We start from the raw sequence: 27,518 nt of genomic DNA, 5'->3' as shown, positions 1-27,518 counted from the left end.
AGCCCGATGTGGGGCTCAAACCCACCAATGGTGAGATCATGACCTGAGCCAAAGTCGGACGCTTAACCCATTGAGCCACCCAGGTGCCCCAACTATTGATTCATTTTAAACTATCCAGTAACTGATATCCTCAGAAGAAAATAGGATTTTTTTTCTATTTATAGTAGAGAACAGATGGAAGACCTTATGTGCTACCACACTGGTTTATATATCCTCTACCCAACCTCAGTCCTACATCATCAAAATAGATGCTTTCCAGGACTCCCATGGGAAATATCCAGTGGGAAATGTCCTCTGCCTTGCTCATATGCTTCCAAGAAGGTGGTTTAGTTGGAGTTCAACCACCTGATTTGGAAATAGAAATCTTGACCACTCTTCAATTACTGTTGCTAAAAAAAGGCGGGGGGGGGGGGGGGGAATAGAAATCTTCACCATCAAGTCCAGCTTAAAACTTGCAGACACTAGATATGAGGTACCCAGCATGTAGTGAGATTGAACTCAGATCATAAAGCCCTGACTTCACTCATCTGGGCTAGATAGGCTACATTCTTTATGCACATCAATTTTATTATCTCTTACATATCAACTAAAGAAAACCACTAGCCAGATGTCCTTTCCTCTAATCCAGAGTGCCAGCTTTCTCCATCTAGAATATCCTTCCCCTCCTTTCTCTTGCTGGACAATTTTTCCTTGTGCTTCAGGAATCAGCCCAAGTATGACTTCCTCTGGATACTTTCTGTCTCACCTTCTCTGGGTTAGGTACTCTTTCTTTATATTCCTGAAGCACCTGTAGGCTCATGTCAGCATTTAGCACATTTTTTAATGTAATTGTTGATTTACCTCCCTATAATCTCTTTGAAGACAAGGACTATTTTCTATCATATCTGTATTTTTAATACTGAACACAGTACTTGACATGAGTTGGGGCTCAATAAATATGTGTTAGATAAATTAATAATTTATTAAGGAGTCTCAGTTAATCAGTATTAAGATAATAAATTATTAATTATTAATCTTATAAATTAAGATTTATTGAGGAGTCTCAGTTAATCAGTATTTATTGCATAACTATCAAGTACTCAATGTTGAGCCATACCTTATAGGGAAAAAATTCAAAATTTGGTTCTTGTTGTGAGGAATTTATACCCTCAAGTTGAAGAAATGTAACTAAAACATAGCTAACTTTATCAAAGCAGTTGTCCATATACATTTTTTCCCACTCCCAACACATTTCTCAACCTGTTATATCTGGCTTTCATTCCAGGCTGTCTTTCATAAATGTCACTTACTGAGATCACAATGTTCTCCATTTTTCCAAGCCTAGTGGAAAGTTTGCAATCCTCATCTTACTTGGCCTCTTAGCAATATTCAATAATGTTGACCATTTCCTCCTTGAGATACTCTTTTCTTACCCTTCCATGATATTATTCTTTACTTTTTTCCTTCTACCTCATTTTAGTTCTTCTCAGTATCCTATGCTGGCTCATTCTCTGCCATCTGATCTTCAAATATTAAGGTTCCTTAAGTTGTGGTTGTCCTGTCACCCAAAATCATTGCTGAGTGCGCTCATTCCAACACATGACTTCAGTTACCATCTGTACCTTCATGACTCTTAGATTTATATCTCTAGCCCAAACATCTTTTTTGAGCTTCAAACCAGGATATGCATGTACTCAATATCTGTACTTGGATGTTTCATAAGCACTTCATCTTCCACAAGTCATTTTCTTATTTCGTTTTGCATCAAGATTTTCAAGCCCAAACCTGAGAGATGCAACTTGACACCTTCTACTTTCTGACTGTGTGCTTTTCATCAATCATTAAGTCCTATTGGTTTTACCTTCTTCTCTCAAATCTGTTCATTTCTGACCTTCCCTGCTGCTGCCACCCTAGTCTAAACTACCATCAGCTCTCACCTGCATTATTACAGCAGGCTCCTGATTGGTATATTTATATCCACTCTTACCCTCTTGCAACCCATTCTTTACTTGTAACAGAAGTTATTATTTTTTAAAAAAGGTTAATCTTATCCCATTTTCCCCCAGTATGGAACCTTTCAATGGTCTCCACTTACTCTTAAGATAAAGACCCAAATCCCTAAATAGGCCTATAAGACTTTCCTTGTATGACCCACTTGGTCCCTCTCTTTGTTTGGCTAGATCCCCCACAAGCTTTAGGTCTCAGCTCAGACATCATTTCATCCCTCTTTTTAATAAAGAAACAAAACCTAGTCTATATTTCCAGGCCATTGAACACGAGACTCCAAATAGAATCCAAATGGGTTAACTGGATCCTGGTAACGTCATCACCATCCAACCAAGCTAGCATAGGACTTACTTTCTAGCCTTCACTGCTGCTTCTCTTCTCACACTCTATACTTACTCCAGGCACACAGGATTACTTTCAGGTCTTCAAACATATTATGCTTCTTTTCACCTCAGGATCTTGTCGTTTGCCATCCCCTCTGTATCATTCTTCTCCTTCCTCTTTATCTTATCCTACCAATCCTTTAGAGTTTAGCTCACATACCACTTCATTGTGAAATTCTTCCCTTATATGATCTCTTATTGCACCCTGTGTTTCTCTTTTACTGCATTTATGACAATTGTAATGGTTGTTTCCCCTGCTATAATGTAAGCAGGAACTGTCTGTAGTATTCATCTTCACATCCCCAGTCTCTAACACTGTGTTGTATAAGTAATGCTCAATAAGTATTTGTTAATGAATTAACTAACTTATTCTAACCCTGCTTTCATTTTCATGATGAAACTTTTCTTGTGTGAGTTTTGGGTTTGTTTGGGGTTTTTTTGTTTTGTTTTGTTTTTTGTGGGTTTTTTTTTTTTTTGCCTTTTTGTTCTTGTTTTTAGGCACATATGATTATTACAAGATATGTCTTAATTTGGGGTAATTATTTAATTTTGTAATCTCAGAATTAATTTTCAGTATTTAATAAGGAAGCTATGATAACTGTTTTTAATCATTTTATAAAATTCTAGATAAGCCTAATTATTCATCTATTCAAATATTTGATTATCCAGTAACTTGGACTTTGCTTCAGTCATTATACCTTTCATAATAAGATATGGGTGAATAAACAAAAATAAGAATTAAGTAAGTATAATAATTAAGTAGACACATGTCATATGTGGATTTTTATAGGAATACTCATCACAGAAATAATATGGACATGCTCCAGGGATGCCAAGAAGTCCAGTTTAGCTTTGTGAAACTAAGACCACCATAGCTTAAAAAGAAACAAGCAAAAACTTAACTTATTAACTTGCCAGGCAATGGAAGATACAGCAGTGAAGAATTCACTAACTACTTCACAGAAGGGGAAAATATAGGAGTTTCAAAAAGTTTGTAATGGTTACAGTTATAACAACTGAAAACTATCACACTCTATGGGACAGAGGGAATCCATAGGTTTGTACAAGATTGATTAAAACAAGTCCCAATGTTCAGCAGTCCAGAGTCTTCAGTTAGGCCCAGCAATGGTCTGGTACACTGCGGTCACTCAAAGTTTATAGCCAGTTCTCAATATAAGCTGATTAGAATTGGTTTTGATGAAATAAAACATTCAATTTTAATATAGGCAAATGATGCTGTAAGAGGAAGATGTTCCTTGCACTGCTTGAATGAATGGATAGAATTTGAGTGGTCACAAAAATTTTGAAGGCCTTATATGAGCATAAAGCAATGACTTAGGTTTCGATTAATTCTTTTGGATTATTAGAGGTATCCAATTTACCAGTCCTAATTGTAAATTCTTTTGTGTTTCCAAATCTATCAGATCAGATTGGAAGACCTTAGTCTTTCTTTTTTAAAACAAGAAGACCTGGCTCAAGCAAATTGTATTTGAAACCAGCAGATATTTTGATTACTTTGAGATATTTTGGTGTTTCAATCCAAACCAGTTTGGGGTTTTAGAGTCCTAATAGGGATGACAAATATGGGAACAATCAAAATCACAATTCTTCTCCCATTCCCAACATGGATAATGTAACTCTCTCTGAATATAAGGATAACTATGATGCTCAGGGACTGTCAAAGTATTTGACTCTAGATGTTTAAAGGAAATTGGCAATATATATTCCTAGACAGAAATCAAAAGTTTGGTCCAAGACATTAGAACTACCTAAGATGCTTATTATAAATGCAGCTTCTATACTTCCACCATAGACCGGAAATCAGAATCTTTCCAGATGATTTCTGTATCCAGAGAAGAGAGAGCCCCACCACTGTAAGGCTTTAGTGCATTCAGCTTTGCTTTTAGGTATATGTGGCAGCCTCTAGGGCTATTTTAGTATTTCTTAAGTATGATATTTTCTTGGGCAAAATAAGGCCCACCTCTATAAAAACTCAAATAATACTAGAAGACAGCCTGTGATCAGTGCCAAATTCAGTAAGTGCTGGGGGGAGAGGGGGTCACCTCAGGCCTAAATCAAGAAGATTTCATGGAGTAAAGACAGGAACAAATTTTAAATGAGGCTCTGAATTCTTGTTTTCTGCCATTTGAACAATCTGAATCAAACCCAACAGTCTTAACTCAACCTGTCTTTTATTTTGACCTCCTTCAGAGTATCCAAGATGAAGGAGAGTATTAAACAGAAACGAGAAGAAAGAGAATACATAAATGAAGTCAAAATCAAGGTGGCCAATACACGGAAACAGGCTCTGCAGGAGCAGTTCAGTGAATGGATTCTAGACCCCAAAGGAATGATTCCTGTGGTAGTGGTAAGAAAGGAGGATATCTGTGAAGGGGAGGTAGAGTGGGTGATAAGAGGATGATTGTTGGAATATTGAGTGGAGTGCCAGAAACCTACCTCTAAATTTTCAGTGTTACTGAGGTAAGCTGATTCTTGACCTGTTTGGTCCATGAGAGCCAATTTCTTCAATTTTCTCTTGAGCATTTTTAAAAAATTCTAGCTAGCTATTTCTAAATTCTAGCTATTTCTAAAATATTGACTCTGGCTGAGGTTCCCAAACTCTTCATTAAGGACAGACATTTTCCAAAGAAGACATCCAGATGGCTAACAGACGCATGGAAAAATGCTCAACATCACTCATCATCAGGGAAATACAAATCAAAACCACAATGAGATACCACCTCACACCTGTCAGAATGGCTAAAATTAACAACTCAGGAAACAAAAAATGCTGGCTAGGATGAGGAGAAAGGAAACATTTTTGCACTGTTGGTGGGAATGCAAATTGTGTAGCCACTCTGGAAAACAGCATGGAGATTCCTCAAAAAATTAAAAATAGAACTAACCTATGACCCAGCAATTGCACTACTCGGTATTTATCCAAAGGATACAGGTGTGTTGTTTCAAAGGGGCACATGCACCCCAATGTTTATAGCAGCACTATCAACAATAGCCAAAGTATATAAAAAGCCCAATGTCCATTGAAATATTATTCGGCAATCAAAAAGAATGAAATTTTGCCATTTGCAACAATGTGGATGGAACTAGAGTGTATCATGCTAAGCAAAATTAGTCAGCCAGAGAAAGACAAATATCATATGACTTCACTCAAATGTGGAATTCAAGATACGAAACAGATGAACATAAGGGAAGGGAAGCAAAAATAATTTAAAAACAGGGAGGGGAGCAAAACATAAAAGACTCTTAAATATATAGAACAAACTGAGGATTGCTGGAGGAGTTGTGGCAGGGGGGATGGTCTAAATGGGCAAGGGGCATTAAGGAAGACATTTGTTGAGCACTGGGTATTATATGTAGGGGATGAATCACTGGATTCATATTCTTGCACCATATGCTAACTAACTTGGATGTAAATTTAAAAAAGAAAGATATAAGCAGAGGGAGACTCTCTATATAAAAACAGGGAGGGGGACAAACTATAAAAGACTCTTAAATACAAAGAACAAACTGAGGGGTTCTAGAGGGGTGTTGTGTAGAGGGATGGGCTAAGTGGGTAATGGGCATTAAGGAGGGCACTTGTTGGGTTCAGCACTGAGTGTTAAATGTAAGTGATGAATCACTAAATTCTACTCCTGAAACCATTACTACACTATATGTTAACTAGCTTGGATTTAAATCTAAAAAAAAAAAGGACAGACATAGTTTTCATTTTTCTCTTTGTTTATTGTATGTGTGTGACTAATTACTTCTGTAGACTAAGAGCCTGTGTCTTTTACCTTTAGAAAACAACTGTACTCTAACAGTTAAACATATTCTTTTAGGTATACATAAGTGTGAGAACATTTCTTGGCTAGATACATGGCCAAGCATATTTTTAATTCAAAGTGAATTATTAAAAATAGACCAAGGAAGGTAGGCCACAGACTGGAAGAAAATATTTCGAAAGAGACATCTGATAACAGACTATTATCCAAAATATACAAAGAACTCTTCTACAATAAGAAAACAAACAACTGACTTAAAGATGGGCAAAAGACCTAAACAGACATTTCACCAAAGACATGTAGATGTCAAATAAGCATATGAAAATATGCTCCACACATGACATCAAGGAAATGCAAAATAAAACAATGAGATACCACTACACACCTATCAGGATAGTTAAAATCTGGAACCTTGACAACATAAAATGCTGCCAAAAGTGTGCAGCAGTTGGTGGGAATTGTTGGTGATAATGCAAAATGGTACAGCCACTTTGGCAGTTTCTTGTAAAACCAGACACAGTCTTATCATATGATCCAGCCATAATGCTTATTGTATTTACCCAAAAGGAGCTGAAAACTTATGTTCCCAGAAAAATCTGCATGTGGATGTTTACAGCAGCTTTTTTCATAATTGCCAAAACTTAGAAACAGCCGAGATTTCCCTCCGTGGTTAAATGGATAAATAAACTGTGGTACACCTAAACAATGTAATATTACTCAGCACTAAAAAGAAATGAGCTATCAAACCACGAAAAGACATGGAAGAACTTTAAATGTGTATTACTAAGTGAAAGGGGCGAATCTGGAAGAATATCTACTGTATGACTCCAATTTTATGATATTCAGGAAAAGGTAAAACTATGGAGAGTAAAAAGATCAGTGGTTTCCAGGAGTGAAGGCAGACGGAGGGATGGATAAGCAGAGCACAGAAGATTTTTAGTGTGATGAAACAATTCTGTATAATGCCAAAATGATGGATACACATCATGATACATTTGCCAAAACTCATAAAATGTACATCAAACAGTGATTCTTAATGTAAACTATGGACTTTGGGTGGTGATGTTTCATGTAGGTTCATCAGTTGTAACAAATGTGTCACTGCGGTGCGGAATGTTGATAGCAGGGGAAGCTGTGTATGTGGTGGCAGGAGGCAGGGAGTATAAGGAAACTCTGCACTTTCTGCTCAATTTTTCTGTGAATGTAAAGTTGACCTAAAAAATCAAGTCTACTTTTTTTTTTTTAAGTAAGCTCTACTCCCAATGTGGGACTTGAACTCAGGACTTGGAGATCAAGAATTGCATGTTATACTGACTGAGCCAACCAGGGGCCCCTCAAGTCTATTTTTTAAAATGGACCAACGCCACCTGGGTGGACCAGTCGGTTAAGCGTCCAGCTTTGGCTCAGGTCATGATCTCACGGTTTTGTGAATTCGAACCCCACGTGGGGCTCTGTGCTCTCAGTTCAGACCCTGGAGCCTGCTTTGGATTCTTTATCTCCCTCTCTCTCTGCCCTTCCCCCCATCATGCTGCCTCTCTCACTCTCTCTTTCAAAAATAAACATTAAAAAAATTTTAATGGACCAAGAAGAACTCTGAAATTTTGTTTTTTAGTAATTGAAGAATGAATTATAGAGGATTCTTTGGATTGCTAAACTGGTTGCCAAAGGTGCCTAGTGTCTGAGGGTTACTAGAAATGTCCTTGGAGGGGATAAAATAGGATCACTCTGGGCATCCTAGTTCTCAACAAAATGTTCTCAATGGGAGTCATTGAGGATATATATGAAAAAGCATTTGATATACCTTGAAGTAGTATATAAACTAAATGTTAATTATTACTGTTTCTGTCCCTGAGTTAGAAAGGTTACCCAAGACTTAAATTGAAAGTTCCTACATGGATTTTAGTCTAAAATACTAAATGTATGATAACTGAAGTAATATATGGTCTACTTTCTTTAATTTGCAGATTCAGAATGTCCTTCATGAATTTTTTCAAAATCCAGATTTCCAACTTGGTAAGCCTGCCTATTCCTGTGGTATTTCTACTTGTCCCTCTTTTGCAGGGGAGCAGTGAGGGGAGGGATGCTGGATTACGATGAAAAGTCAATATTGAGATATATGTTCTTCAAAGCTCTTATAAATGTACTTAAGTTCTTTTGCTCTTTCCAGGTGGAGAATGTAGAAAAACAGAAAAGCAATCAGCAATTTTCAATTCTTTTGAAATGCTGTTTTATTATAAATATTCTGTATTATCTCTTTATCATCCTATCAAGTTCCTAGAAAATATTACTTACATACACAGTATTTTAAAAGAGAGTTATAATGTCTGAACTATAATATAAAATAGAAATACAAGGAAAGACATAAGAAAATTATATGCATTGCATTAAAAGAATTATTCACCATGAACAAGTGGGATTTATTCCTGGGCTGTAGGGCTGGTTCAATATTCACAAATCAATCAACATGATACACCACATTAGTAAAAGAAAGGATAAGAACCATACGATACTTTCAATAGATGCAGAAAAAGCATTTGACAAAGCACAGCATCCTTTCTGGATAAAAACCCTCAAGAATGTAGGGATAGAAGGAACATACCTCAACATCATAAAAGCCAAATATTCAAGGCCCACAGCTAATACCATCCTCAATGGGGAAAAACTGAGAGCTTTCCCCCTAAGATCAGGAACACAACAGGCATGTCTACTCTCACCACTGTTGTTCAACATAGTACTAGAGGTCCTAGTCTCAATAATCAGACAACAAAAAGAAACAAAAGGCATCCAAATAGGCAAGGAAGAAGTCAAACTTTCACTATTTGCAGATGACATGATATTCTACATGGAAAACCTGAAAGATTACACTGGTAATCTAGAACTGATACATGAATTCAGCAAAGTTGCAGGATATAAAATCAATGTACAGAAATTGGTTGTGTTTCTATACACCAATAATGAAGCAGCAGAAAGAGAAATCAAGGAATTGATCCCAGTTACAATTGCACCAAAAAATGTAAGATTCCTAGGAATAAACCTAACAAAATAGGTAAAAGATCTGTGTGCTGAAGACTATAGAAAGCTTGAAAGAAAGTGAAGAAGACAGAAAGAAATGGAAAAACAATCCATGCACATGGATTGGAAGAATAAATATTGTTACAATGTTGATACTACCCAAAGCAATCTACATGTTCAATGAAATCCCCGTCAAAATAACACTAGCATTCTTCACAGAGCTAGAACAAACAATCCTAAAATATGTATGGAACCAGAAAAGACCCAGAATAGCCAAAGAAATCCTGAAAAAGAAAACCAAAGCAGGAAGCATCACAATTCCAGACTTTAGCTGTATTACAAAGCAGTAATCATCAAGACAATATGGTACTGGCACAAAAACAGATACTCAGATCAATGGAACAGAATAGAGAACACAGAAATGGACCCACAAACGTATGGCCAACTGATCTTTGACAAAGCAGGAAAGAATATCCAATGGAATAAAGACAGGCTCTTCAGCAAGTGGTGCGGGGAAACCTGGACAACGACATGAAGAAGAATGAACCTGGACCACTTTCTTACACCATACACAAAAATAAACTCAAAATAAAATAGATGAAAGACATCAATGTAAGACAGGAAGCCATCAAAATCCTCAAGGAGAAAGCTGGCAAAAACCTCTTTGATCGTGGCCGCAGCAACTTCTTACTCAACATGTCTCCAGAGGCAAGGGAAACAAAAGCAAAAATGAACTACTGGGACCTCATCAAAATAAGGAGCTTCTGCACAGCGAAGGAAACAATCAGCAAAACTAAAAGGCAATCGACAGAATGGGAGAAGATATTTGCAAATGACATATCAGATAAAGGGTTAGTATCCAGAATCTATAAAGAACTTATCAAACTCAACACCCAAAACACAGATCATCCAGTGAAGAAATGGGTAGAAGACATGAATAGACACTTCTCCAAAGAAGACATCCAGATGGCCAACCGACACATGAAAACATGCTCCACATCACTCATCATCAGGGAAATCCAAATCAAAACCGCAATGAGATACCCCCTTCACCTGTCAGAACGGCTAACATTAACAACTCAGGCAACAACAGATGTTGGCAAGGATGCGGAGAAAGAGGATCTCTTTTGCATTGTTGGTGGCAATGCAAGCTGGTGCAGCCACTCTGGAGAACAGTATGGAGGTCCCTCAAAAAACTAAAAATAGAACTACCCTACGACCCAGCAATTGCACTACTAGACATTTATCCACGGGATACAGGTGTGCTGTTTCGAAGGGACACATGCATCCTCATGTTTATAGCAGCACTATCAACAACAGCCACAGTATGGAAAGAACCCAAATGTCCATGGATGGATGAATGGATAAAGAAGATGTGGTGTATGTATACAATGCAGTATTACTCAGCAATCAAAAAGAATCAAAAGAAATCTTGCCATTTGCAACTACATGGATGGAACTGGAGGGTATTATGCTAAGTGAAATTAGTCAGAGAAAGACAAAAATCATATGACTTCACTCATATGAGGACTTTAAGAGACAAAACAGATAAACATAAGGGAAGGGACACAAATAATATAAAAATAGGGAGGGGGACAAAACAGAAGAGACTCATAAATATGGAGAACAAACTGAGGGTTACTGGAGGGGATTGTGGGAGGGGGGATGGGCTAAATAGGTAAGGGACACTAAAGAATCTACTCCTGAAATCATTGTTGCACTATATGCTAACTAATTTGGATGTAAATTAAAAAAAAATAAGAAATAAAAAAAAATAGTTTCTAGACTCAAATTTATTCTAAGGAAGTTTTTTACCTACTTGAATATTTGGCTGAATGGAAAAAGTCTTCATTGTGCAGGAATTGCAGGATTTCTGACCTGACTCTAATTCATCATCATTGTGGCAACAAAAACGTAAACTGCGGATTTCCGCCATGGTCACAAGAGGCAGAAAGAGACAGTACTATAACTACAGAAAAACATAGATTTTGATGGTTTTGTTTTCAGAATCGTTTTCTCATATGAGATTAAGCAAAACATTCTGATTTGTAGGCACGCCTGGCTGGCTCAGTCAGAAGAGCATGTGACTCTTGGGGCGCCTGGGTGGCGCAGTCAGTTAAGCGTCCGACTTCAGCCAGGTCACGATCTCGCGGTCCGTGAGTTCGAGCCCCGCGTCAGGCTCTGGGCTGATGGCTCGGAGCCTGGAGCCTGTTTCCAATTCTGTGTCTCCCTCTCTCTCTACCCCTCCCCCGTTCATGCTCTGTCTCTCTCTGTCCCAAAAATAAATAAACACTGAAAAAAAAATTAAAAAAAAAAAAAAAGAAGAGCATGTGACTCTTAATCTTGGGGTTTTGAGTTTGAGTCCTATGTTGGGTGTAGAGATTACTAAAAAAAAAAAAAATTAAAAATAATTCTGACTTGTAGAATAAAGCACTAGAGTTTGGGTCCTGAGATTTACATTATTTATATCAAGTTGCTTTTTTTCAATTGATTTTTGACTGCTATTACATTTATAACAATAGATTGTCTGTAATCTATTCTCATATTTCATTTAAAAAATAAAATATGCTTCCCATCTTCCTGATAACTGGTCCCCAAACATGATTGGGGCCTTGCTGACAACTCTTTCTCCTACCTTTTCACAGCCTATCCAAAATATAGAATTTTCCATGGTTAGAACAACCTCAACTTCTCCTTCAGAAAAATCTGTGAATAACTTCTTTCATTTTTATTTATTTAGTTTTTGATAAGTCTACAGAAGGAATGAGTGAAGAGGGCTCTATTTGAAATTGTGATAAAATTAGATAAATTCCAGACCATTCTAATTGACAGTGATTGTTTTCTCTTCTTACCTCCTATACTATCTAGTATTTTCTGTACCATTCATTCATTCATTCATTCAGTAGTTATTAAGCTCTCAACTAGTTCCAGATACTGCGATTAGGTAGAGGAGGCAGACAGGACTAAGGCATGTTTCCTCTCAAGTTTCTCAAAGTCTAGCCAGGAGACAGACACATACACTTTATAACAGCTATTATCATTAGAAACCAGTCTGGACTGCATAATCATCCAGAGCTTGGGAGGAAGTTTAGGATGAGGCTAACAGCATCTAATGCATAAGCTTATACTAACATTTATACAATCTTCTTATGACAATAACTGATATAATAAATCGTTACAAAAATCAAGAGTATTAAAGAATCTTTTATGTACCAGACTATGATAGGCAGGAGAAGTTGCTGCTAGAAGTAGGAGAGGAAGCCAGTGCTTTCATCATGAACTTCTAAACAGTTTGTGTGTTTGTGTTTTGGTAAGGTCAATAAAGGTTTCATAATTTTATATCAAAAGGAGGTTTAAAAAAATCTTTATTTGAACTAACTGCCACATTTACCATTATTGATCATTCTGTTATTCATGAAACTCTTTTTTTCTTGGCTTTTGTGATATCATTCTATCTTGATTTTTCATCTATCGTTGATCACCTCTTAGCATTTTTGTTTCTCGGTTCTTCTTTTATTTGTACCTCAAATGTGGCTTTCCGAGTTTCCTTTTCGGCTCTATTATCACTTTACATACTATACACCCTCCTTTGATTTTCTTATTTAAACCCATGACTTTAGCTAATGACCCATCCGTATATCTACATTCCCATCCCAAACCTTCTCCCTGAGTTCCAGATCCTGTTTGAAAAGATCTACAAGATGAGTTAAGTGAAAAAAGCAAGTTGCAGATCAATGTAACCATATTTATGTGTCGGAAAACAAAAGGTGTCTAATATATTTAAAAATGCTTAGAGAAGTTGCTTGAAAGGTGGCAACAACTGCTGAAAAACAGTGGTTCCTTCTGGGGCAGAGGGGAATGAGAATGCTAGCAGTGGGGAGAGGGAAAAGGTAGATATTCATGTTTTACTGCTTATGTTTTTGTATTATTTGAATCTTTTACTAAAAGAACATATTCATATATTTTTTATTTAATTTAAGAAACATTAAAGACATAATATTTGAAAAGAAAGTTTGTAGAAGTGTGTTTTAGGACCTGCTTCCTTAAATGCTAGCATAAGCCAACACAGTTGTTTTTGTAATCTTTATGCTATTGACATGCATATTTGTTTTTACTTTATCTCAGGCTGGTCATTAAAAATGTAGGCATGTTTATTTCAGTGTCTGAGTTGCTCAGTTAAATAAAAGCCAGGAAAAATAATCATTTTGTAGGAATTGGAGTGTTACTCAACTATGTATCATTTACTTGTAAAACCTGATGGACATTAATTAAGAAATAATTTTATGTTCTTTTTTTAATGTTCTTTTAAAGAGCTATAAAATGAATATGAAATCTGACTGTATTACAACCAAACTAACTAGCAAATAACATTTTTTTCTATAATTAGAAGCATGTTGCAAACAATTGGATATTGCTGACTCAATGGGACCAAGACTGAACAAAATGGAATTTACAGAAGTAAGAAGTTATATTATTTGTTATTTGAATCAAATTTTTTTGCCAGTTTCTCTTCTGGGGGATGTCACACATACATTAACTTATAATTAAGTTAAATTAAAGCATACTAACTTACTTTGATTCTAAGATGCAATATTATTTTAACTCCTCTGAAGTTAGGGTACATTTTATGATCAAAGACATTTTACAATTTCTTTCAGTTAGTGGTACTCATGATGTGAAAGTGAAAAACTTCCACTCACACCTTCAGTTAGGATCAAGAAAAACCAGCTTCTTTTTTTTTTCAGTGAAATCTAGTTATACAAATAATAATGAAATCTAATAATGGAAAAACATCTCTTATAGGCCAGGCATTGTTCTAAGCTATCCATGTATTAACTCAGCAACCCTCTCCGCAATCTTTATTCCTGCTTTTATAGAGGAAGACACTTAAGGTGCAAAATGGTTAAGTAATTTGCACAAGATCTCAAAATTAGTGAAGCTCTGGAAATTTGTACTTAGGCAGTTTAGTTTCAAAGTCTACATAATATTTCATCTGTGAAAGTATGGGATTACTTTTGTATTGATATTGTATTGGGATAAGCAAAAGAAACAATGTAATAGTATCAGAGTCATGTCTTTTACAGGCTGCCTTTTTATTTGTTCATGTCTTTCCTCTAATTTCCCTTGTTTTTCTCTGAGTCCCAGAGTCAAAGTAACTTTTTCCTTCTCCCGCCTCACCCTTGCTCCATTGTAGATGATGACTATGTACTATATACAATTTCAAGGTTCTATGTCAAGGATTCTTGAATCCTTCTTGAAATCAGGAGATAAGTTGGAAATGTCAGGAAAACTAATATTAATAGTTCAAACCCCCCATTAAAACAAAATTGTATACGTGTACACACACACACACACACACACACACACACACAGGTATTATGTAGAATGCTAATGATTTTGTATCAAGTATTATTGGGTATACATCACCCATACCCATTTCCTCATTTTAAATGTGTAGATATGTATACACACACACACATATATGTGTTTTATATGTGGATATATATGTATTTGTATATGATTTGTGTGTATGAATGCATGTATGTGTGTATATGTATATATTTGTTGAATTAATTAAATGAAGGGAGAAAAACAGTAAGACTGACATCAGACTTCACAACATTCAATTCCAGAAAACAAGCAATGTCTATATTGTTCTGAGGTAAAAAGAAAAGAAAATGTGACCTAATTACACTATAATCCATCCATGGTATAGTTTAGAGGCAATATGCAGACATTTTCAACACAAAAGAACTCAGAAAATATAATACCCATGTGACCTTCCTGAAACAAGAAAACTGCTTTATAATAAATTCAGCCAATTAATTGATGAATCAAAATAAATGTTTCAGGAATAGCGAAGCCATTGTAAAAGAACAGGAAGTGCTTTTTATTGTGGTGTTGTCCCAATAGCTTAATTTTGCTTGAGGAGACATATCTAGAAAAATGTTTTGACAGCCAATGTCAGAGACATCACTGCATGTTTTCTTCTATGTGTTTTATGGTTCAGGTCTCACATTTATTATTTTTTTTTCAATATATGAAGTTTATTGTCAAATTGGTTTCCATACAACACCCAGTGCTCATCCCAAAAGGTGCCCTCCTCAATACCCATCACCCACCCTTCCCTCCCTCCATCAACCCTCAGTTTGTTCTCAGTTTTAAAGAGTCTCTTATGCTTTGGCTCTCTTCCACTCTACAGGTCTCACATTTAGGTCTTTAATCCGTTTAGAGTTTATGTCTGTGTATAGTGTAAGAAAGTGTAGCTGTCTAGTTTTCCGTTTGTTGAAGTACCATTCTAGTACCATTTGTTGAAGAGACTGTCTTTTCCCCATTGTATATTCTTGCCTCATTTGTTGAAGATTAATTGACCATACAGTTGTGGGTTTATTTCTGGACTCTTTATTCTGTTCCATTGATTTAGATCTCTCTTTTTGTGCCAGTACCATATTGTTTTGATTACTACAGCTTTTAGTATATCTTGAAACCTGGAATTTTGATATCTACAGCTTAGTTCTTTCTCAAAATTGTTTAAGCTATTTGGGGTCTTTTGTGGTTCCATACAAATTTTTGGACTATTTGTTTTAGCTTTTACATAACAAAGGAAAGCATCAACAAAACAAGTAGGCAACCTATTAAATAAGAGAAGATATTTGCCAATGATATATCCAATAAGGAGTTAATATCCAAAACATGTAAAGAACTTATATAACTTAATACCAAAAAACAATCCAATTTAAAAATGGGCAGAACACTGAATAGAATAGATATTTTTCTATTTCTAATTTTAATGGGTGTTTTGAGCCATTGATATTAGTTTTCCCGACATTTCCAACTTCAGCCCATATTAAGGTACTTTCATTATAGAGAAGAGCTGTTACATCAACAGAAACCAAGAAAATATTTCTTGTATAGAAATATTTATTGAAAATATTTAATTATCTGATCAATAAATCATTGAACCATTCTGTATAACATATGACATAGAAGTAGTGTTTGGAACAGTGCCTTTTTTTTTGGTGGAGGGGGTGGACACTTGCTTTTAAAGAGATTTGCTTTGGGGTGCCTGGGTGGTTCAGTCAGTTAGGCACCCAGCACCCGACTTGATTTCGGCTCAGGTCGTGATCTCACGGTTGGTGAGTCCGAGCCCCAGGGTGGAGCACTGCATTGAGTGGCGCGTTGACAGTGCAGATCCTGCTTGGGATTCTCTCTCTCCCTCTTTCGCTGCCCCTCCCCCACTTGTGCACTCGCTCATGCTCGCTCTCTCTCAAAAAAATAAACTTTAAAAAAAGATAAAGAGATTTGCTTTCAGGCTATTTTGTCAGCACTCATTTAATGACACTGGAAGACAATAAAATTGTAAATGTTGGGTTTAAAGGCAAGATATTACACACACCTGCCATCCAGTGAAGATACTATGCCATGAAATTACCGCTCTGATCATTTGTAATGAGCCGAGTGATTAGCATTCAGGATGGAGCGTGTTTGGAGAAAGTTGAATCATTGAGTAATAATTAATATAGAGAAAAAGACAAATGGAGAGAATGAAAGGTCACAGATACTTCTATATACATATCATTTTCCTAGGTTTCTGTTTTCTGGTGGATAAATGAACAGGTGACAATATTTTTGTTGAGTGTAACCTCTCTCACTTTCCATCTGTTTTACTCTAGTAAATGAAGATCAAAAGTAACTGTTTTTAGAAGAATATTTTCTATTCTTTATAATATATTATGTAAGAATATTTATGTCTAGTCTCTTAGTTATTAAGTATATACTGAATATTTATTTACTCTCTGGTAGGAGAGATGTCAAAATAGGAAGTTGTATTTCTTACCCTTAAGGACCAAATAATGCCTTGTTGTGTGAGAGTGTGCCTATGAGTATATATGTCATATGCGTGTGTGTGTGCGCACGTGTGTGTGTGTGTGTATGTATGGGCATGCATGCCTACACATGCTGGGTAGAACTGGAGTAGGATCCAGGGAATAGAAGGATCAAAATATAAGCACATTGGGGCACCTGGGTGGCGCAGTCGGTTAAGCGTCCGACTTCAGCCAGGTCACGATCTCGCGGTCCGTGAGTTCGAGCCCCGCATCGGGCTCTGGGCTGATGGTTCGGAGCCTGGAGCCTGTTTCCGATTCTGTGTCTCCCTCTCTCTCTGCCCCTCCCCCGTTCATGCTCTGTCTCTCTCTGTCCCAAAAATAAAATAAAAAAACGTTGAAAAAAATTAAAAAAAATATAAGCACATTAAGGACACACACCACAAGATAATTACAAAGCAACAAACAGGTTCAAACCATTATGATTACTATATTCATCACTGCCAAAGGATTCATTGTAAAAGAAAAATGAGGCTTCAGTGGGGCAGGCTTCATGTAGGAAACTCATCTGGTGGTCATGAGGTTTGAATTTTTTCCACCTGCCCTACCTGTAGCCCCTTACTTTGAAAGGAACCTTAATAACAGTGCTTTAAACATTAATATATTGACAAGAACAATTTAAAATGTAGAATGTGCTGGTTTATCTGGGATTCTTGTTTTGTTTTGTAAGTTGGATATTTAGACACAAAAGAAATATGTTTTTGGAGAGTGTCAGGCTTGTTTTGAATTCTCAGAACACTCTGGTTTCCAAAAGACAACTCATTCCAGGAGACAAAACTTAGCATTTGTATCATTTTAACACTGGTGTTCAGTTGTCCAAGTAGATATTGAATATAAGTTTAAAAAGGAACAGAAGTCTTAACCCTTAGATTTCAATGTGTCCCCATTAGCATAGTAACTGCATTACTGTGTTCAGGCCAGAAGTAAGCAGTTCCTTTTAGGTGTATCCTTCCTGAAATTTCCAGATTTCAATCCTTCAGAGGACAAACCTTTCATTTCACCTTTCATCTGATGAGTTAATTTGTTTATCAGCAGAGGAAAATCACCATTAATGTGATTATAGAGAATTTAGTTAACTTTTTTAGGTAGGAAGTTTCTTTTTTCATTTCCTGGACTCTTTGAGCTCTACAAATTTCATTTGCTTCGATAAAGAATTTTTTACTAATTTGCTTCCAGAGAAGTCTGAGAGTTGGACATGTTTAAATTTTTCTTGGTACATTTCAAAGCAAAATTTACTGTGAGTTGTTAAAGTGCCCATACTTTTCATTTTATTTTTTAAGTGTTTTAATTTTTATTTTTGAGAGAGAGAGACAGAGCATGAGCGGGGAGGGGCAGAGAGAGAGGGAGACACAAATCTGAAGCAGGCTCTGGGCTGTCAGTTGTTAGCACAGAGTCCAACACAGGGTTGAATTCCAGGAGGTCATGACCTGAGCCGAAATCCAACGCTTAACAGACTGAGCCACCCAGGTGCCCCTAAAGTGCCCATAATTTTTAAATGACAGTCCCACAAGTGGCTGTATGCCCTCCCTCCAAAGAAAAAGGTTTCTGTAGGTTGTTTGGAACTTCGAACCCATTTCCTAAATAGAAGCAATATTTTGTGTAGTGGCTGGAGTCTGTGGTTTGAATGTGCCTGAAATGGAGTTCTTAATAAAAGTGACTATTTCTGTGGGGAAAATGCTACCTGAAGAAGGCATCACCATGCACTACCAGGGAAAGGAAATTTGTTATCTCTAAGTCATTAGTGATGGCCACATACAAGACTTTTAGTATGACAAGAGTTCATGGAATAAGGGGTAAGGATGGCCTCAGGTAGAGGAGAATCTTCTAAGATCCCAGAGTGAGGAACTGAGGGAGGCTGACCTCTTATCACTGCAGATCCTCCTTCCCTACCTCTGGGGGCTCCAGAGATTGACATACTTCTGTTTCTACTGATTGTATCAGCTGGCTCTGGCCTGGGTTATATTCCTTCCCTAGTGTAATTTCAAAGTTAGTCCCCTGAACTCTTGCCTTCAAAGTAGTACAAAGTATGGCCTTCTCAAACAAGAGTGAAGTCTTCTAAAGCATTATTCTCTAGGGGAGTGTGACCTGCTTATCAGTTCTGCTCATTCTAAGGCACCAGACTCCTGACTCATATTGTCATTTGTGTTCATCATCCTTCCCAGTTATCCATAACAAATACATATTCTTTATCTTGTGATTACATAAATACAACAAATGGATTGAGAATGGATGAATGCATACCATAGAATAAGAACTCTCTGTACAGCTTGTCCTATGTGTGGTTGTCCAATGGGATGGTAATGGAAAGATGCTTCACACACAGTTAAAGGCTGTAAAATTTCTTTTATAGCAAAGGATTCAGGTATTAACAGAGACGATTTGTTATATAAAGCAGGATACAACACAGTATGCTTCCAAACAGAGGTTCCTCCAGAGTTTCCCACAGGAATTAGACCATTGGCATGGATCAATGTTTAGAGTTTCAAACCATTCTGATTTGCTTGGAAGTGAGGGGTTTCTTAGAACATGGGACTCTCAGTGCTAAAACTAGGGATGTCCCAGGCAAACTGAGGCAGTCAACCACTCTGAGTTTGCTTTGCTTTGATCCTATCTCCTACCTGGTCATTGTGGAAACTCTGGCTGCACCTACCTGCTCACCAGAGGCAAGTGAAAACAATCTAGCATCTTGTTTACTGTGGGACTGGGTAAAGTGAGGGTCAGTTTCCTGGGAGCATCCTTCAGTAGGCCTGGACTTCAAACAGTCTGAGATCTGCACCTGAATTATATAATAGGCTTGAGAAGAATTCTATGCAAAAACTACAAATACTATACAGTGGGATTCAGATATTAACTTCTGATTTTGTGACACTAAGAAACTAGGGAGTTAAAGAGGAGTAAATAAAGGCCACATCTCTGCCTGAATTCTCTTCTCTGGGGCTTAGTCTGTTCTTGCTCCGTAGTGGTCTGCTTTGAGATAGCCACTTTCTTAGGCTCAGTTGTTTTGTACCAATCACACAGCCTTCAAGCTGATGTGACTCAAAGTTTAAATTTTAAAATAGGTTTCATCAAATTACTCAAAGACTGTATCTTTCCTTTAACATATTCTACTAAATCCAGTCTGTGCATTTTCCCCAAAATGGTATGTATCTGAGTGACTCTCTATTCTGTTATTTATAATTTTGCATTTTGTAATTTGTGTTGTTTTGTTCTGTTTATTTTGTGTTTCATATGCTTTGAGTTATGGCAGGGAAGGACAGAAGAAGGAAGAATGATGGCTTTTTTTGTGTTTTTTTTTTTTACCATTTAATTTAATTTATTTTTTAAATTTACATCCAAGTTAATTAGCATATAGTGCAACAATGATTTCAGGAGCATATTTCTTAATTCCCGTTACCCATTTAGCCCATCCCCCCTCCCACAACCCCTCCAGTAACCCTCTTTTTGTTCTCCATATTTTAAGTCTCTTATGTTTTGTGTCCCTCCCTGTTTTTATATTATTTTTGCTTCCCTTCCCTTATGTTCATCTGTTTTGTATCATATGAGTGAAGTCATATGATATTTGTCTTTTTCTGACTGAAGGAATGATGGCTTTGGTGGAGGTAGAGGTAGGAGTAGCAATATCTTGTGAAAACTGCATGAGGGAAATGAGGGAGAAATGAGGGAATTTTAAGCCCAGGAAATGGGACGGTCTATGGTAAACTGTCCTCCCAGGTGTGTGTCTTCCTACGTGGTCTTCAACTGTAAGAAATACATAAATCAAGGAATTTGCTGATCAGTAATTTCTTATTGTTTGTATCAGTTTGCTAGGACTACCATAACAAAGTACTGGGTGACTTAAACATCAGAAATTTAATTTCTCATGGTTCTGAAGGCTGGAAGTCCAAGACAAGGTATTGGCAGGGTTAGTTTCTTTTGAGGGTCTCTCTCCTTGGCTTATAGATAGATGGTCATCTTCTCCCCGTGCCTTCGCATGGTCTTTCCTCTGCACATGTCTGTGTCCAAATTTCCTCTTCTTATTAGGACACTGGTCATATTAGCTTTTGGCCCACCCTAATGACCTCATTTTAATTTAATTACCTCTTTATTTGTTTTTATTATTTTTTTAACGTTTTTTTTTTTAATTTTTGAGACAGAGAGAGAGCATGAATGGAGGAGGGTCAGAGAGAGAGGGAGACACAGAATCGGAAGCAGGCTCCAGGCTCTGAGCCATCAGCCCAGAGCCCGACGCGGGGCTCGAACTCACTGACCGTGAGATCGTGACCTGAGCTGAAGTCGGACGCTTAACCGACTGAGCCACCCAGGCGCCCCTTAATTACCTCTTTAAAGATCCTATCTCAAAATACAGTCACAATCTGGGGTACTAAGGGTTAGGCCTTCAATGTATGAACTTTGGGGGGACACAACCTAACCCATAACATTGCCTAAGCTGCCTTTTACCAATAGGGGGAAAATTGTGTGTTTCAGTCTATTACTTTTATTATTTTTATTTTATTACTTTTGTTATTATTGGATAATTATATATAATATGTATTATATATAATATGTACTATATTATGTATTATTATTATTGGATAATTGAATAAGGCCTTTGTTGAAATTCATTTGTTAAGCAAATGATTCTGATTTTCAAAAATTGGAAAAGTTAAAGTATATTTCTGTTTTGTTGGGCATATTAATTAGCATTAATTATTTTTAAAAATTCCCTCTCTGAGACTGGAAAGCTAATTTTCTGTCCAAATCCTATATGAACACACCACTTCTTCAATGATAGATAGCCAATATAATCTGTGTATTTCAATATTTTATAGTCCTTATCTGCAGGCATTTCTGAAAATGTTATATGCTACCAGGACTTACATATATAGTTTGGAAGTTAATGCCTAAAACAGCTTCCAAATATAGTTTTCTTTCCATCCCTCTTATATTACCCACTTCATCAACTCTCCAGTATGTCTACAATTAAATAAATATGAATCCTAATGGCCCAGAGTTGTAGAATTTAACAGTAGCTATCAGTCTGTTAATTGTGACTTTCACTACATTCTCAACATTTTGGTTTTCAAGTCAGAAAGAAAAAGTCCAGAATTCATCACACTGGGACCCAGCACATGAAGATAACTTGATTAAGTACAATTCAAGTGTTTATCAGCTCACAGAGCTATTAAACTGAAGGATATTAGTAGTTCATTATATTCTTAAATTAAACTAGGCAATCATTTCAGGATTGGCAGGTATTCATTGTTTTATTCCTTGGGAGGCTATGAAAACACAAAGGCCATGTGTTTTTGCTTTCTCTGTTTTTAGAAGAGATACCGGCAAACTTCTGTAATTGTTCTGTTTGGAATTTGTAGTTAGTTGGCAATTGCTAGTCTTTACGTCATATAGCCCACACTTACAGAACACACTCACTCAGAAAACCCATACTCTATAAATCCAGAATGTTGAAGTGTCTCTTGGAGAGGCAGTTAAACTAAGCCGTGGTTTAATAGGATTACCGCATCCAGAAAACTCAAATGTCTTTGAGGTCAATTCCCAAAAGGTTAATTTATATATTAAACAACATTAGGATTCTGGAATAATTAGGACCAGTCACCTGCATGTCATATATTTCAATGGTTCTCAGCCTTTAGTAAACATAAAAGTAGCCCAGAGGGTTTATTTTTATATTTTATTTTATTTTTTTCACTCCAGAGTGGACTTTTTATTTCAAGTTACCATGTGTAAAGTTGGAGGAAAAAGACCCAAGGACCCAGTCTCCTTGATGGGCCCACTTAGATTTCTATACATAGTTTACACAACCACATGCCCCCCACTGGCTAATGTCACAGGATTTCTGAGTGTTGAGATACAAGGAAAGAATAACAGTGGAAAAGTGTTTGGGTCTGTCCGTATTTTAAGAGGGGGAAAGATAGATGATTTCCCTTCTCCAAGAACTCTGGGGGCAGCTAGTCTGGTCATGTGACATTAACTCATATTATTTCTGTTCTGACTCTGCACACTTGTGACAGGAAGGAGCCTGTTTAAGAGCTAGAAGTGTATTTTGCTCCCAGAGGGCTTTTAAAAACACAGATTCTGGATCCCACTCCCCTCTCAGAGTTTCTGATTCAGTAGATCTGGAGTAGGGTCCCCAAATTTACATTTCTTCTTCCTTTTTTTTTTTTTTGGAGAAAAGTGTTTGTTTCTTTAAACGCATTTTGCTTTAATAGCCACCCAAAGGATTGTGTTTCTTTCTTTTTTTTTTTAAAGTTAAGTTTCTTTTTATTTCCAGTTAACATACAGTATCATATTAGTTTCAGGTATACAATATAGTAACAACACTTCCATATATCATCACCCTGTTCTCATCACAAGTGCTCTCTTTAATCCCCATCACCTATTTAACTCATCCTACTCACCTCTTCCCTCTGGTAGCCATCAATTTGTTCTCTATAGTTAAGAGTCAGTTTCTTGATTTGTTTCTCTCTCTTTGTCTTATTTTTTCCCCTTTACTTTTTTGTTTTGTTTCTTAAATTCCACATATGAGTGAAATCATATGATATATGTCTTTCTCCTACTGACTTATTTCACTTAGCATTATACTCCCTAGCTCCATCCCTGTTGTTGAAAATGGCAAGATTTCATTCTTTTTTAATGGCTGAGTAATATTCTATTGTATATATCCCACATCTTATTTTTTCCCCCAATATATGAAATTTATTGTCAAATTGGTTTCCATACAACACCCAGTGCTCATCCCAAAAGATGCCCTCTTCAATACCCATCACCCACCCTCCTCTCCTCCCCACCCCCCATCAACCCTCAGTTTGTTCTCAGTTTTTAAGAGTCTCTTATGCTTTGGGTCTCTCCCACTCTAACCTCTTTTTTTTTTCCTTTCCCTCCCCCATGGGTTTCTGGTAAGTTTCTCAGGATCCACATAAGAGTGAAAACATATGGTATCTGTCTTTCTCTGTATGGCTTATTTCACTTGGCATAACACTCTCCAGTTCCATCCACGTTGCTACAAAGAGCCATATTTCATTCTTTCTCCTTGCCACGTAGTACTCCATTGTGTATATAAACCACAATTTCTTTATCCATTCATCAGTTGATGGACATTTAGGCTCTTTCCATAATTTATATCCAACATCTTCTTTATCCATCAATCGATGGACACTGAGGCTACTTCCATATCTTAGCTATTATAAATAATGCTTCTGTAAAAGAAACACTCATGCACTGTTGGTGGGAGAGCAAACTGGTGCAGCCACTGTGGAAAACAGTATGGAGGTTCCTCAAAAAGTTAAAAATAGAACTACCTTATGATCCAGCAATCACACTACTGGGTATTTACCCAAAGAATACGAGAATACTAATTCAAAGGGATACATGCACCCCTAAGTTTATACCAAATTTTCATTTCTAACAAGCTCTGAGGTGATGCCCTCAGAGGTTCTAACAAGCTCTCAGGAGTTGTAGTCAAGGGGCAACATTTTGAGAATCCCTGATCTCATTGGATTTTTCCTTCTAAATAGATATGTCTACTGAGAAGACTTTTATTCTTTTTCTTGGTCAGTTTTTTTACCTACCTCAAAAGGAAGCAGGAGCAATGGCTACAGAGAACTTATTACATGAAATACTTACACTCTGTACATACACAAGATCCTCTTCATGACTCAGTGAGAAAGCTACTGTGGTACGCATTTTATAAATTAAGAAACTGGGAAGTTCAGTGACTCAGCCAAGGTTACTCAGCCAGTAAATATGGGAACTGGGATTTGAACTCAGATAGGTTCCAAAATGTGGGGGTTTTTTTTTTTTGTCTCCACCTTCTGGAAATGTTTAGAATCTGATGTCTTCTCACCACCTGCACTCTGTTATAAGCCGTCATCATCTCACAACTGCCTTATTTCATTAGCTTTCTGACTGACACCCTTATTTTCACTCTTGCCTTTTTTTTAATATATGAAATTTATTGTCAAATTGGTTTCCATACAACACCCAGTGCTCATCCCAAAAGATGCCCTCTTCAATGCCCATCACCTACCCTACCCTCCCTCCCACCCCTCCATCAACCCTCAGTTTGTTCTCAGTTTTTAAGAGTCTCTTATGCTTTTCACTCTTGCCTTTTAAAATGGAAGGTAGGGGGGGCGCCTGGGTGGCGCAGTCGGTTAAGCGTCCGACTTCAGCCAGGTCACGATCTCGCTATCCGGGAGTTCGAGCCCCGCGTCAGGCTCTGGGCTGATGGCTCAGAGCCTGGAGCCTGTTTCCGATTCTGTGTCTCCCTCTCTCTCTGCCCCTCCCCCATTCATGCTCTGTCTCTCTCTGTCCCAAAAATAAATAAACGTTGAAAAAAAAATTTTTTTTAAAAAAATAAAAAAAATAAAAAATAAAATAAAATGGAAGGTAGGGGTGCCTAGCTCTCAGTTGGAAGAGGATGCAACTCTTGATCTCTGGGTCATGAGTTCCAGCCCCACATTTGGTGCAGAGATTACTGAAAAATAAATAAACTTTTAAAAAAAGAAATATAGGTAAATTAAGCCAGTCTTCTGCTCAAAACCCTCCAAGGGCTTCCCATCTTACTTAAAGTAAAAACCAAAGCCCTTAACATGACCCCAGGGCTTGACCTGGACTGTCTGATGACCCCTGTCTTCACCTCTCTCTCTGTACTCCTCACTCATTCTGCCTCAGTCACATTAGCTACCTTGCCATTACTAGAAACCCCCAAGTATGTTCTCACCTCAGGGCCTTACCACTTTTCTAGGACAGTGCTCTTCACATATTTCCACATGGTTTACTCCCTCTTCTCCTTCTTGACTCAAATGTCACTTTCCCCATGAGGCAGATGCTGAGACGGATCCTGGTACACAGGTTATTTATTAGGGATCAATAGTTGTGAAGGGAGGGAAGCGTAACAGGATTAGGCAGAAGTCAGCTGCAATACAGGCCTGGTAAAGCCTCATCGATTCTGTATATAAGTGAAATCATAAGTATTTGTCTTTCTCTGTCTGGCTTATTTCACTTATCATAGTACCTTCTGGGTCCATCCATGTTGTCGCAAATGGCAATCTCCTTTTGTACGGTGGAGTAACATTCCACTGTATACATATACCACATATTTTTTGTCCATTCTTCTATCGATGACACTTAAATTGTTTTCATATCTTGGCTATTGTAAATAATGCTTCAATGAACATAGGGGTACATGTATCAAATTGGTGTTTTCATTTTATCTAGATCCAGAAGTAGAATTGCATGTAACTGTCCTGTTTTTCCAACACTGTTTATTGAAGAAACTGTCTTTTCCTCATTGTATGTTCTTGCCTCCTTTGTCATAGGTTAGTTGACCATACATGCATAGGTTTATTTCTGGGGTCTCTATTCTATTCCATGGATCTATGTGTCTATGTTTATGCCAGTACCGTGCTGTTTTGCTAACTCTAGTCTTGCAGTATAGCTTGAAATCAGGAAGCGTGATGTCTCCAGCTTGATTCTACTTTCTCAAGGTTCCTTGTGTTATTTGAAGTCTTTTATGGTCCCATACAAATTTTGGGATTCTTTGTTCCATTTCTGTGAAAAATGCCATTGGTATTTTGATGAGGCAAAATGTGAGTTCTTAACCATTACACTATTATGCATCCCAAGGGAACACATAAGAATTTAACTGTACTCATTGATCCATCAGAAATAATGACAATTAGAAGGTTTCGGCTGCCAATGAAACAAAATAGTTAGAAAACCTCTCTTACACTGCTTTAAATTTCCTCTTTTGATCTCTAAGTCAATTGAATATGGTTTATGATTCATTTGCATGGATTCAAGCCTAATGTATCTCTTACATAGTACATTCTAAATTTGCCTAGATGATATTAGTGAGGAAGTGAAATGTCTACTACATTCTTCATTTCAAAAATTATGCCAATGAAATATGCCAATAAAACATTCCATTTTAGGCAAGCTATATTAGTCTCCTTTAATTGTAAGAAACAGAAGCCAACCTGAGTTAATGTAGATGAAAATGAAATGTATGGAGTCCAAGAGCAAGAATATGGTCTGACTTCTGGAAGTCAGGGACTTGGAAAAATCAAGACTCTTCTTTCTGCTTTCTGTTTCATCTGTCTCTATATACTGACTTATCCTGCATCCTCCATTTACCTGGAGGAATCTGGCCACCCAAAACTCTTAAGTTTACATTCACAAGTCCAGCCCCTCTCAGAGGACAACCAACCATTTCCCAGTCCTAATTCCCAATTTCTAGTGGAAAGAATCTGAATGGCTTTGTTTATATCAGGGATCATCCCCTGCTCCAATCATTTATGGCTATGGAAGTAGGGCGATTTGATCCAAATTGGACTCCCAGTACAAATTTGGCTACCACTGTGCTGGGACAGACAAGGAAATCATTTACTTATGAGTTGGGCTAACACTTCAAGAAAGGTTCCCTCAGAAACTCTTCCAGCACTAGATCCATTTGTCCCTTAACATAAGATCTT

General features: G+C 37.1%; 1 protein-coding gene across 1 annotated transcript in view; it reads left to right on the top strand.

Annotated features, from left to right (window-relative positions):
- EFCAB5 (EF-hand calcium binding domain 5) overlaps positions 1–27,518 on the top strand; it is a 194,975-nt gene that overhangs the window by 73,224 nt on the left and 94,233 nt on the right. Inside the window, 3 exon segments of the mRNA XM_043585552.1 lie at positions 4,581–4,737; positions 8,119–8,167; positions 13,554–13,624. Of these exon segments, the coding sequence (XP_043441487.1) occupies positions 4,581–4,737; positions 8,119–8,167; positions 13,554–13,624 (277 nt within the window).

Source organism: Prionailurus bengalensis, chromosome E1, assembly GCF_016509475.1.
Source record: "Prionailurus bengalensis isolate Pbe53 chromosome E1, Fcat_Pben_1.1_paternal_pri, whole genome shotgun sequence".
NCBI lineage: Eukaryota > Metazoa > Chordata > Mammalia > Carnivora > Felidae > Prionailurus > Prionailurus bengalensis.
The sequence above is the reverse complement of the archived record's forward strand: the minus strand, read 5'-3'. Positions and strand labels throughout refer to the sequence as shown.